This window comes from Pseudopodoces humilis, chromosome 5 (assembly GCF_049639895.1).
Source record: "Pseudopodoces humilis isolate 2021_Gansu_Grassland_sample_001 chromosome 5, ASM4963989v1, whole genome shotgun sequence".
NCBI lineage: Eukaryota > Metazoa > Chordata > Aves > Passeriformes > Paridae > Pseudopodoces > Pseudopodoces humilis.
In genome coordinates this window covers 1620918-1634852 of record NC_142204.1, presented here as the reverse complement: position 1 = coordinate 1634852, position 13935 = coordinate 1620918, and the positions used below count along the sequence as shown (strand labels likewise).

General features: G+C 45.0%; 1 protein-coding gene across 12 annotated transcripts in view; it reads right to left on the bottom strand.

The window, feature by feature from the left end:
• The window catches only part of CACNA1C (calcium voltage-gated channel subunit alpha1 C), a 463574-nt gene that overhangs the window by 54257 nt on the left and 395382 nt on the right, over positions 1-13935 (bottom strand). For 8 of the 12 annotated variants that reach the window (XM_088055720.1, XM_088055723.1, XM_088055721.1 and 5 more), the window contains one exon: positions 254-337. The exons of the other annotated variants lie outside the window; for them this stretch is intronic. In XM_088055720.1, the coding sequence (XP_087911846.1) occupies positions 254-337 (84 nt within the window). The remainder of the gene's footprint in view (positions 1-253; positions 338-13935) is intronic. 12 annotated transcript variants of the gene reach the window in all.

The following is a 13935-nucleotide window of genomic DNA, read 5'->3' as shown; positions in this document are numbered from 1 at the left end:
CCAAACTCTGTGCGCTTTCACCAGTCACAGCCTTGGGGCCAGCTATGACAAGTGAAAAAGAAGGAGGCATTTCCCCCCCTCCTTTTTTTTTCCCTGGGAGAAGGAGAAGGACGACGGCAAGTTCAATAAAAGCATGACTAGAGGGAAAAAAAACCAGAAAACAAAAAGAGAGAGAAAAAAAGAGAGAAAGAGAGAAGGAACAGCAGAGGAGGAGGAGGTGGTGGTATCCTGGGGAGGGTAGAGTAATACTCACATTAGTTTCACTGAGAATGACGTCTATAATGCTGCCAATTACGATGAGGAAGTCAAAAACATTCCAAGGATCACTAAAGTAACCCTACATAAGGAAGGGGCAGGCAGGATGGGGATTAAAAAGGAATGTTAGACAGACAAAAACAGTTCAAAATTACCATTAGAATTTCTGCCCTGATACCTCAAGGGGTTTTCCTCTTAAGTCTACTTGTTGTGTCTCTCAAGCTGTGGCCCAGGCCTGGGTTCTTCCCTGGCTGGTGTGAGCAGCCCCTCTCCAGCTCATGAGATTCCAGAGAAGCCACCCCTCCCCTCCAACTCTGAGACAGGGGCTGAAGGGAAGTCACACAGATCATTTTGAGTGTGGCTGCTGCCAGGAATGGGGCTTGCAGGACCAGCTCCTCCATTCCTGGCAGTGCAGCACCCTTCCCATTTGACTCGGGGGGGGGGGGGAGAGTACGGGAATAGCGTAACGAGGTTTCCTCAAAAAATGGGAATGTCGGTGTCAATCCCCCAGTCCGTGTTCCAGCTGCAGTGCCTGCTGTGCCATGGAGGAGGAGAGGGCACAGTCAAGCTGGGGATGTGCTGTCTGAATCTCACCTTTCTCTTTACCCAGCCACAGGCAGTGTTAGGACTAACAGTTCCTTTCAGTGATGCTTTAGGTCCTGTCTCAGTAATCCAGAGCAGGACCGCTATCTCTGTTACTCTGAGAGCACACCTGCACCACAAAATGCAGCTGTGAATGCAGCCTGGCTCATCCCACCAGGAGGGGGTGAGAATGGCAGCAATGTTGGCTTTAGCATTGCTCAGAACCAGACCTGCTGCTCACTCCTGCTGAAAACAGCGCCCCAGCAGCGCTGTGGCCTTGGCTGTCCAGGAAAAGTGGTGGCTGATCCCTTCAGGGGCTATCCCAAACTTCTCATTGTCCTAAGAAGAGCTCAGGAGATGCCAATCAGCACTGCTTAATTTTTTGGTGGATAGGCTGCAAGGACAAAGGATCCTTTTGGGGAAGGTCCTGCTCAGCCAGGAGATGAACCTCTGTACGTAAACTTCCTCTACAAGTCAATGTCATGAGCAAAGAAATTTCATCTTGCCTCACTGAGCACCTGGGCCTATCTCTTGCCCTTCTTCTGCAGTCTTAAAAAGAGGCAAAGACACAAAGTCCTCCGTGCTCCTTTCATGTGTTTGGTTTTGTGAGCATGGGCTAATCTGACCTCCCTGTTTCCCAGCTGCAACTTGTCTCCTGTGAGACTGAACCCGAGTTGCACTGTGACTGCTATTCTTAGTCCAAGAGTCAGGTCATGGGTAAAGTGTGAGCCTGTGTTCCCAGGCACTGTTGCAGAAAGCAAAAAGGAGAAAAGAAAAAAAAAAAAATTAAAAATGAGAAAAAAAAAGATTATCCCAGTGCTGGCACTGTACAAAGTCAGGCTTGGGAACCTCAGATTACTGTGGGTTCAGCCATCACACGGGGCAGGAACTGGCAAAAAGTGTCTTCCTATCTGCTGAAACACTGCCTCCATGAGACTTTGAGACTCACAGTTATGAACAACAGTACACTTTGGGCAAGGGAAAAAAAACAAAAAGAAGAAAAAAGAACAAATGAAGCAGAAAAAAAGCCACTGCCCTGCTGGTTCCATGCCAGTGAAGGGAGCTGGTAGAGGGGACTTCAAAATCTTCTCCTCAAAACCAGAATAAATTCTGCAGCCTGAAATAGGCAACTCTCTTAGCAGATCTACACTGGAAAGAGCAACCATCCCATGGCCAGACATTACTACACAATTAGCTACAACAGGGAGGAAGCAAACAGGAGCAAAAGCAAATTCAGAGAATATTATTATTCAGCGTCCAGCCTAGAAATACACAACAAATATTAGAATGAATTCAGCGGTGATGTCCAGCATCATTAGCAACCAGATGGACCTGGAATAAAACTGTAATTAGACTTCACCAAGAGGAAGGGGAGGGAGAGAACAGCAGATTAAATTGTAGAGGCAAACACATTTTGAATAAATAAAGGACAGACACAGATCATACAGAGTTACACAAAGTGCCTTTGCAGCCTGGTGTGACCTTGGCAGACAGTGCACTTGCAGGATCAAAGAAGAGAGTAGAAGACAACAGACCCAATCCTCCTGCCCCTGTCCGTGGGCACAGTCCTGCAGAAGGCAGTGGCACTGCCCACGTGCCAAATGAATACATGCCTTCAACAGCACGCTTCTCTTCTATTTCCTCTCCAATTGCATGGTTTAGGAATTAGTAAGGATTCCAGCAGGAATCCAAACAACTTTAAAAAAAAAACCCAAGAGTTTGATTTTGGGCAGCTGCAAGGGTAAAGATCCAAAGCGTGTTGTTTTGATGATGACTTTTAATGATTTTCGGTATTTTTACTGTGATTGGCATGGTACTGCAAAGAATGTTTTTGGTGCAACCAAATTCACAGATTTCTTTTTTTCTGAGCAGCTTCTTACATAGAGCCCAATAATCATTGCTCTGGTAAAACAGCATTTGCTGTTGATACAGAGCCCAGGTGACAAGTGGCACCAAATCCTGTCCTCAGATGACCACCAAAGCCAGTCAGCTGTAGATTGCTCCTAGGAGTAGTAATACAAACTCACTGGAAGCAATGACACTGCACATCTCAGGAGAGATTCAGGCCTGGAAAGAAAAGGTCCCTTTTTCATTGCCATCAAAAACAGCTGTTTTGGAGCTCTGGGAAGCCACAGTGGATCTGGAGTCACTCTGCTGACTTCAACAGTGTTGCTCCAAATTTACACTGCGAGTTCCTTCTCCTGGGATGCTCTACTGAGTCTCAGCAGCAAGATCCTTGCTTGGAAGTCATGGGGTGGTCTGCTCTGGGATCCCAGGAAAAGCATTATCCCAGTTTGTTATCGTGTGGCTGTCAGGGGAACTCAGCTCTTCTCTTCCTCCTGTGTCTCTTGGATGAGTGAGAGAGGAACCATGGATATCAGTGCAGTTTTACTCAACCCCAGGTCCAAAATGCCGGTGTTGAATTAAGGAAACACATGAATTTTAAAACCTTCCTTTCCTCCTCACCTGCTCCCTCTGTGTTTCAAACAGAAGGGTGAAAAACAGGAAGATATTATTCACAGTAAGAGAGCTCAAGGAAACAGAGAACACAGATGCTTCATTGGTGTGCAAGGTGATGGAATCCTTGCCTGAAAAGGCACCCACCCTCCTCAGGGACCATTACCTACAAATGGCCATGTGGGACTCAGCTTTGGGTCAGACCTCATAACCTGGTCACAAGTTATGGGTGTGTAATGAGAGTGAGCTACACCCCTCCAGGACCTGCCTCTTGTGACCTCAAAGTCCCTCTTCAAGCCACATTCCTCCCTGGAGTGTACCAGGGTGGCTCATGAAAGACAAACTGAATGAAGGAAGAGCTTTCACTCTAATAAAGAGGTTGTATTTCCAAAATATTTTTTCCCACCAGAAAGTTCTGCATATTTTTCCCAAGAGGGTGGAGGTCTGACTGGAAATGAATTGATGGCACTGTTTGTTTTTGCAGTACAGGAATTTAGAGTGTGATGCCATATTTTACCCATAAAGGGAGAAGCCTGACCCTGGTTTAGCTCTAACTGCATGCCGCATCATGGCATCCTCAGGGGTTTACTGGGGAATGGTAGTCACCCTCTCTTGTGGGATGTCTTTGGAGATCCATGAAGCTTTTGGGGAGAAAAGAGGACAGAGAGAGACCAGGAGGATTGGATTGAATATTCAGGAAGCATGAAATAGCCCCACCAGTAGAGCACATTTTTTCCCCATTTTTTTTTTTTTCCCCCCAAAGGTAGCAAATGATAATGTATCACCACATGATCAATAAGTTAATGAAAGGCTGAGCATAAATATGCAGTAGCTGACTGGAATGGAATCTCATTTGTGCAAGAGGAGCAGACATTTCAGAACGAGCATGCCAATCACTTTTAGGTTTCCTAGTTGCTGATATTAGCTGTTAAAGAAACTGGTTTATTTAGGTGCTAGCCGAGGCATTGGCGTCTCTGGACATCATTTCTTCTACTTTTTGTGAATATGAGATCCTAAACAGGACACCTAAGAAGCCTCAATAATGACAACAGGCAAAATTGCCGAAGGGAATCTGAAGCTCAGAGTCACCTGGAGCCCATATTAAGAATATTTGGTAGCTGGAATGCTGTGCATCCACACTGAGGCACACAAGTCCTCAGGGGAAGGGTGCTGTTGAGTCATGGTGCTGGCTGGGTTTTGAGCATCGAGCCCTGTGGGACCTGCAGGGTCACTTGTGTGTTTGTTTTTTTTTTATCTGCTTAGTCACAGGTTTTCATTTCTGCCTCTTCTGAGGCGGCTGGAAAAATTTAGCAGGTCCCTCTGAGAAAAAAATCTCTAAAGATGAGGAGCACATCAAGGTCAGGGCTGATCACTGGGTGGGATCTGGATGCAGGTGGGATGGTCCCCAGTGGAAGGTGATGCTGCAGCAGGAAAAAGGGGAAGGACATGCATAGGTGCATGTTTGTTTTTATGAATACAGGAGTGAAGCATCGAGGAGGAGGAGGAACTAAGACACAGAGATAACTGCACAGCCTACAAGGAGGGAAAAATGCAGGATGACCTTGCTACTGCTTCTCTGAAATAATCCTGAGTGCTAAAACAACAGAAAGGAGCATCAAGTCTCAATCAGCTGAAGAGAGTACATGGGAAGGAGAGAAAGGGGCTGATACCCTGATACTCAATGGGATTGCTTAGCAAAAATTTCCTGCTGATTGTAAAGGTCAAAGCAGACTTTTCTGGGGATTCAGCCAGTGCTAGTCTGGCTGATGTTTAGTTAATACAAGGATTCGTTTTTGGAAATGCTGTGGGCTGTTTAGGGCTGTGAGAATCAGTTCTCGCACTTCATTAAAAGAGGCTTTCCCTGAAAGTACTTTTGCAAAAGGGACAGTTTTGAACCAAAGGACATTTACAGGGTTCCATGGCTCTTGGCACACGCTCTCAACAGCAGATTTTGGGGGATTCACGTGTGCCCTGAACAATCTCACACAGCTACAATAGCTCCTGACACGGAACAGAGATGAGTGTCAGATGCAAATTCTGTTGTGCTGAGATACCATTTAGCCATAACAGCAATCAGGGAAATTAGCAGAACCTAATAGAGAAGGAATCAAGTGGAGGATGCAGCTGCTTGGAGTTCCTGACAGGCTGCAGGAAAACAGCATCTATTTGCATACTATCTATCAACTCTCATCCACTGATGGATTAATTCTGAGACAGAGTCCCTGCAGTTCACCTACCAGTCACTGGAATGAGTCACTGCTGCAGGGAATTAAACAAGGCTCCCTTCTACTCCTTCAAATCTTTCCACAGACAGGCAAAGAAAAGAGGAGCATTTCATCACTCCAGACTATTCTGGTGAGTTCTGGAGGAGCCTCATGGCTCTTTGCTAATTCTGTAAGAGAACAAGACCAACTTATAGCCCAAGAGGGAATGCTGATGTGTTCCTTTATCCTCCCTCACCTGTTTCATGCCCTCTCTCACAATGAGGGCACCTGTGAAGGCAGACAGGTGTCCTTTGGGGTCTGAGGGCCTGCTTGGACATCCTGAACACTCTGCCTGACAGAAACAAAAGAGTTGGGGGATGTGAATGACTCTGTGATCTCAAAAAAGACCTCAGATGTTTATTTCTAGGTTGGAGGTACCTTGTTACTGACCCCTTTGAAGTGGGCACCCTCTGGTTATTGTTTGAGATCCTGTAGGTCCTAAAGCAAATTAGAGGTCTCACTTCTGTTTCTGGGGAACAAATATCTCCATCAGAGGAAAAAAAACCCCCAAAAAACCCCCACTGCCTGAACCAAGGTTGCCAAGCCACTGTTTGACAAACTTTAATATTTATGGAGGCTGGAAATAGAGAATCTTTCTTTTATGCTCTAACCTAATGATAGTTGATAATGTCTGGAGGACACGACTAGAAAAGACTGTATCGTATCTGTGAACTGAGAATTCCCATTTCCAGATTTTGCAATGCAGTTCATTTCACCAGAACTGTATTTTCTAAAGAGCCCCATGAGTGCCTCCATGCCCTTCTACACAGACTCATTGGATGGTTTGGGCTGGAAAGGACCTTAAAGATCATCTAATTCCAATCCCTGCCATGATCAGGGACACAATCCACTACACCAGGTTGCTCAAAGCCCAACCCAGCCTGGCCTTGAACACTTCCAGGGATGTGGCACCCACAACTTCTCTGGGCAGCCTGTGCCTGGACCTCACAGTTAAGAATTTTTCCCCAGTACTTAATCTAACCCAGCCCTCTTTCATTTTAAGGCCATTCCCCACTGTCCTGTCACTGTATCCTTGCAGGTGTCCTTCAGGTGCTGAGGGTGGTGGCACTTGGTGGCACAGCCACCTTACATCTCCCCCTGTTCCATCTGCTGTAAAGTGGTTAGAAATACACAAACTCTCAGCCATGGGGGAGGCTGGAAATGCAACCTTCTGGTCCCAGGTCCTCCAAAAACCAGGGAAGAAGCACGGGAAAGGCAAGATGGAAGGATTTATTATGAAAGCATCTCTTAGACACAGCAAAGAGAGGGCATTTCCAGGCAACATGCTGAGAAGGCCTGAGGAAATGATTCCAGTAAACCATGCTGAAACCAGATGATTCAAGTAGCTGATCCTGATGTGATTTTTGGCCTGGATTGCTCTTAACTGCCTGTGAAGGAAGGGTGAGTAATGCCTCTGGACAATAATGACTAAGGCCTCCTTGATATAAATGCATGAAAATGGTGGCAGAATAGCTGAAAGCTCTCTTATAAATTTTGCTGTCCACCTAGAAAATAAGACAGACATTCTTGACCTTCCCACAGGTATAATGTGGCACAGCAATACCCCATGAGGAGTTAGGCCCTTTTTCTCATGAACAGTAAGCTCACAGCAGTCATTTAACAATTACTGCCCTGCAGCCAGAAACCAGACTTGTGCTCAGCGAAGGGAAACAAAATCAGCACCAGTTTTACCAGAAAGTCTGAAAAGTGAATGTGTTGGGTGAACAGATCTTTTACCACAAAGGGCATTCCACGAGAACTTTGCTGTCAAAATCAAAATTTGGAAAAAGCTGTGAGTGCTCCAAGAGTTTGGAAGGTCTACAAGCAGCATGTCTTGATGAGAGCCAGTAAATAACTCCTGAAGGCAATAAACCAGCCCAGCAATATGAAACAGAAAAGAGCTAAAGGATGGGCTTTATTGTCTCCTAAAGTAGGACTGATGTCCCAGCCCAGGCAGGAATGATTCAAAAGAAGGAAAGCTCAGCCTGTAAGAACAGAAGTGCCACATCTCTCAGAGCAAAGGTCACTTGGAGTTGTGGGAAGACAGTGGCAAGGAATGGGTGAAGAAGCATTCTGAACATGGGGCTGGACTTGGAATAATTTCCCTCTCTGCCTATGGAGCAGGGAAGAGGCTGTGGATTGCTCTGAGGTGGTTGCTGAGTGGATTGTGGATACTGACTGGCAGAAAGGCACAATGTTCAAGAAACAGCAAGGTAGGTATGAGCAGTAGGTTTTTACATGGTTTATTTTGTCATAAAAGGCTTAATTGTGTGTGGATTACAGTAGGTAATAAAATAATGCTTATTTTTATGCAATCTATCAATCCTAACTTGCCAAAAGAGGGTGATTACTCTCGTTCTGCTCTTGGGGAAGCAGAAACAAAGAAAACTAAAGTTTCCAAGGTCTCCAAATCCAGATGCATGAGAGAAGGGAGATCACCTCTCTTAGATGTCAGCCAGGTGACCATTTGCCAGTGGAAATGTCATTTCTAACATGATGGCTGGTTCCTAACAGGCACTGTATCACACTCTGTTATCTGGTACCACTCTTATGTGAAGATTCACATCTCTGAGAGCTTTCTGACCCTTTAAAACAACCTCACATGAAGTGATAAAGGGTTGGGATTTTTTTTTTTTTTCTGAGAGAGAGAGCAAGTTGCTTTTCCCTGGCACTGGTCCCTTTCTCAGGCTGCTGCTGCTGCTGTGAGTGAGGCCCTGCTTCACCATCCCACTGGGCTTTTAACACCGTGTGGATAATTTTCTGTATTAAATAATTAAGTGCAATAGCTGATACACTCCTTCCCACACTGTTGCATTTTGCAGTCATATAATTATTTTCTGATCATTTATAACGCCATTAAAACCCCCAAGTGCCAGACTGAAAATACATCTGTCATAATGTTGCAGCAATATGCAAATTCTCAGCGTGTGTTTGCTGCGAAGGAAAAGGTCCTCAATCATTGAAGCTCTTACACAGCTCCTTTAACAACCTTTTCTGCCTGCTGAATTCCCCATTGATCCTTCAGAAAGCTGGAGGATTGCACAGCTCTGGCTGATCATTGTTAGAGATTTCACCTTTTCTCTCTAGCAATTAGAGGATCTATTTGCAGAAAATTGCTGGCCTTGTCCTCCAGGAAAGAGAGCATCCTGCATTTAAACAACAGATGTAACATGGGGAGCAGCAGATCAAACAGCCTTTTTGTCCCTCACCTACTGTTTCCACCACAACACGAAAGGACAAGTTCTTTTCCTGAAGAGGGAAGTTTGTTCTGGATACTCATTTGGTTCTTGGCCTCTTTCTTAGGGGCAGCCACAAAGAAACCAAATAAGGTGCACTCTGCTCACGTCTCTGTGGCAGATACATTTATTTCCCACAATAAAATGGGAAAGAGACACTTTATACAGGATGTCAGCCTGCAGGTTTTGATACTTCCTGTCCCAGATTCAAGTAGAGTTATGAGCTAGGATCCAGGGTGAAAGTTTCATTTCTCATCATCCATCTCGTTTCTTCTGTTACATTCACCTACCAAGTGTTTTTCACACTGCATGACTTGTTTAGGTTCAGTCACGCCTATGCCATCTCAGAACATAAGCATATGCACAATAGAACAACTTTAGTCTGGCACTACTTTCTTCTCCTTTAAAGTGTTTGGAAGGGCCAGATTTCCTCTCCCACACACGCCCAGGAACTGGTGAGGAGCTCAGTGAAATCTAGAAGCCATCAAAGAGGATTCCCTGTGCTTTCACAGGGTAGAGAAGGAAGATATCTGCTAGCTAACTCCTCGTTTGTAGAAACTGTTGCTAAATCTACATCATCCCTGAGCAAATTTCATTCTGTTGCAAGTTTTCTTTCTCTGTATTAGCTGGGAGATTTATTATTCAAGGCTCTACTTGATGGGCCAGCAGTCTAAAGCACCAGGATGTAGTTCCTCTTTCTCTCTAAATTTCACTGCCTTGTAATGTGCTGGCAGCACGCTTTCCTGAGCACTTTAGTTTTTAAGTATCTGGAATAACAAATCCAGGCTTTGGCTCTTGGCTGGTGGGGTCTTCCATGGTCAGTGAGAAAGCCTCAGTGCTGAAGTGCTGGGAGAATGCTGTGGCACACACTGGGCTGCAAGAGGGTCTTTTTCCTTCTTAGCCTCTCTTTTCCTTCCTTTTCCTGGGCATAATGGGCAGACAGAAATTCTGTCAGGCAAGCAGCTTCCAGGAGCAAGTCTACCAGCTGACTGTGTTTATAAAGGACTGGGAAGACCTGGTCATCCATGTCCAGAATAATTATTCCAAGTATTTCTTCCCACCAAAGTCACCTAAACATGCTGCTCTGACATACAGTACTTGTAGCATTTACTTTTTCAGGAAGGGTTAGAAAAGAGGCTCCTTCTTCCTTCCAGAGCTATGGACAGGAAAGACAGCATGATCAAATCTCTGCATGATGTGTATGCTGTGCAAAATTCCCTGGAATCCTGGCAGACAGGTGATCACAGTTAGGAGAAAGCAGAGGAGTGATTAATGCAGGGTTAGGATTTTTTCACCCCACTTTTCTAGTTTATTTCCAAAACCTTGAGGCTGGTTCAGTAATTCCTGGAGAGCCTTGAGCTGACTGCACGTGAAATGTGGTATCTGGTGTCTTTATCTGGGCATGGCAAAGACATCAGGGGCTTCTGGTCCTGTGGCAGCTGCTGGAGCAGCTGAGAGTAATTCCAGCTGGGCTGCTGGTGGTATGGAAAATCCAAAGGAATATACAAGACACTCAGATTTCACTCCCAACAAAATTTGGGGTGAAAAAGGAAAGCCTTTCTGAGGTAAGCTGGTGATGCATTTTGGAACAGGGCTGAGTTTAATCCACAGAAATAGGGAAACATACTGTACCCGACTTCTACTGCAAATTATTCTGATGAGATGGTACACAAGGAGGCTCTGTGGTTGAGATTATAATGTGTTTGAACATGGAGACCTGGGATGCCTGCCAGGGAACTTCAATAAAATGTAGAAGCACAAAAAGATGCTCATTAGCTTAAAAGGTATGGGTTTTAATTCAGTTTTTTAATTTTCTAAAAATCTCTTCCCATGTTTATTTTTTATTTCAGTCCTGTTTCTGTTTTTCTTTTCCTTGCATCACTTTTTTTGTCCAATCACTTCTTCCTCCATTTTATTAATACTTTACTATTTCAAGGTCTTCAATTTATTTTTTTTTTCTTTCTGCCTTTAAGGATATTTTATCTTTTCCCACTCTTCATTTTCTGTATGGCTTTTCTTCCTCCATGGACTTGGGTTTTCTCTCTTTTCCTGTTGTTTTAGTTCTTTCCTTTTTGTGCAGCTAACAGTGTTACCTGATCATTCCTAGTTCTCTCCATGCTCATTTCTTCTTTCCCAACCTTAAGCAGAGCTCACTCTTCCTCTATGTTAAATGATGTATATCATTCCCCACCCACAGGTTTTGACACATGATCAGCTTTCTCACGCTTTCCTTTGCCTTTTAAAGCATTTCTTTCACCCAAAGCCAGGCTGGTGGTTGGAGACTGACCTTCCTCTCGCAGTGGGTGCATGACTCAGTCATCAAATACTCCACACAAAAGATCATACCCAAGCTGAGGAAACAATTCAGGTGGCTACCAAGGTTAAGGACCTGCCAAAACCAGCAAAGGAAATCTGTAAAGTAAAATCCACCTGGCAGCCACCACCTCTGGCCACACAGCACCGTGTGGAGGGAGGCAGCTGCTCACATTTACACGACTTTAACCACTAATTTATGCTCTGCATCCCAGAGCATGTGGTTTCCAGCTAAATATGACTCCTGTTGGATGAAGCTGATGTGTTGTTCTGTTCTGAGCAAAAGACCACTCGGTTGTAATCAGGTTTTTTTTTTAATCAGTGCAGAATGTCTTTACTTCCCTTTCTCCGTATAAGTTGGAGAAATAAAACACTGTGATGAATGATGCCAGGGCAGCATCCTAAGCCATACAGGTATTTCTGCATGTGCTAGAATGAAGAAGTACAAAAAGCATTAGATTCCCAAAATTAACCAACACTGTTCCTGTGGTGCAAAAGGATAGCATGGATATAAATTTCAGCTGTTTGTGAAAATGTTGAAGCCTGTATCCTGACCAAGGAATAACAGATTTTGGTTTTGGTGAGAAAGAAGAATCCAAGTAGTATGAAGCAGCCAGTGTGACTTCAGGAGAAACTGCTCAAAGATCTGTTTATAGGCATAAATGCATGAGAAATGTACTGGTAAAAGGGGAACAAAAACAGATGAGTCATTTTGCAGGTTTTGGAGGAGATATCTGTACATCAAATGCATGATAAACACTGACTGAGAGGAGCTTAAAGAGGAATAAAGAAGTGCAAATGCACCAGGGGAGGAAGAAACACTGAGCACACGTAGACCCATCAGTGCTTGGAGGCTAAGAAATATCCATGGGTGGCACTTGTGAGCTCCACTGCACAGAGGGTCACAGCTCTTCCTGGGACCTCATGGGACTGTGTGCCTTGTGCTGAATGCAAAGCTTGTTTGAAACAGCCCACTGAAGCCTGAACTCTGCTTTGAGCACAAAAATGACGTGTAAGAATGGCAGGAATGCAGAGTAAAGCAGCAGTGATAAATGAGGGACTGAAGTGAGTGTCTGAGCAGGACAGATGGCGTTGTTACAGGCTGCTTTACAGGCAACATCCATAAACACCCAGGGAGGAAAGGTGCTGACAGTGTCTGGTAAATGGAATAGACTTGTGATCTGCAGTCTCTCTGATAGTCATCATTCCACAGAGGAAATCTCCAAGATTCCCTTTCCACAGGCAGGCAGGGATGTGACAGAATCTCTGATCATGTGCTTTGCTTTGTGGATAGCAGTAGTTCCGTGGATATGTCTTCCCTAGTTTGAGATGACAGGCACAGCAGGAGAAAATTCATAGCTCTTGGATTAGTGGTCCTGCCCTAGCTAATAAAGGGACAGATGAAGTATTTCCTGAAAGAAAAAGTAGATGTGGCTGATCAGGAAAACAGCCCATTCCAGGGAACTGGAAAGATCTGAAATTCCTGGAGGAATATCCATCCTCACATTAGCATGTGCATTGACAGATGGTGAAGCTTCATATGAGTAGGAATTTTAAGTCACTGCCTTTAACTTGAAAAGATAAACCCCAGGCAGGTTTTGTAGAGCAGCTGGCCCTTCATGGACTGGTTCTTGTGGGGATTTCTTCTTTAAGAAGCTGGAACAGTGGTAGCTGTGAGCACCACAGACAGCACAGCACCTCATTCCCTTTAGTAGTGTTCTCTGGAAAAAGCCTGAAGCAGCAGCAGCAGCAGCAGCAGCAGGAGCTTTCTCCATGCAGGAACTGGAAAATAGCTCAGCAGACTGGCTGGAGAATTTATAAAATTAGAAAAACAAAGCAGCAAAAGGCCTTGGCTCAACAGCATTACTTTTAGACTGTCTGTCTCTTTGAAGTAACTAGTCTTGAATCAGTTTATGAGCACCAGCCAAGACAAACACTGAGGTCCAGTTGGGAGTTTTGCTTCAGAGCAGCATATTCATGCTCTGTAAGGAGATGCAGGGCATGTAGTGGATGTTTTCTTTATCAGCAGCCTTAACCATCCCAAATCTCTCCAGCTCACTGCTAGCACACCCTCCTGACAAAAACTGCAGACATGGATGGGCTGCCTGACACGGTGCTTAGATTAATCCTGCAAAAAATGTGGTAACTGACCCTCTGCAGCAGGAGAAGTGTCACACACCCCCACAGGGTTCTCAGAAGCCCTGTCCCAGCCCTGGCATGTGCTGAGTGTGCCACAGCAGCAGCTGCTCCAGCTGACGTACCCCTCGTCTCTGCGGCCTCCCAGGAGACCAAGCAAAGCAAAACACTGCTCACAGAGGATGGCCAGCCAAAAGGACAAGTTTCAAAGGGACTTGCTGACCAGAGCAACCAACCTCAGCAGTATGTTTAGTTAGGAAAGCCTTTGTCTTCCTACCCCCATCACATATTTTCTGTAAGTGTTAGGAGACGAGCCCTGACTTGGACTTGGCTCCTTGTTGCTACATCTGGCCTTTCAATAAGTGAAGCTCCCACCACAAGAACTTGGGGCAGGGCTGGATTATCCATGCTGGTTCTTTGTAGACAGGCACACGCGTGAACCTGCTTCTTCTCTGTGCAACTGATTGTGTTTGCTTTTTCCACCCCTAGTACCAAGAGGAGCAAGTCAGGAGGACATCTCACAGAATGGGAATGAAGAAATAAAAAAGGGATGCAGCAAAAAAATCCCATTCAGTCAGGCTGCCGCCTTTTCTGTTGTTATGCAGGTAATACACAGGTAGCATTGCATTTAGTGGACCTTGGCAGTGGTAGGTTAACAGCTGATGATCTTGGATGATCTTGATGATTTTCCA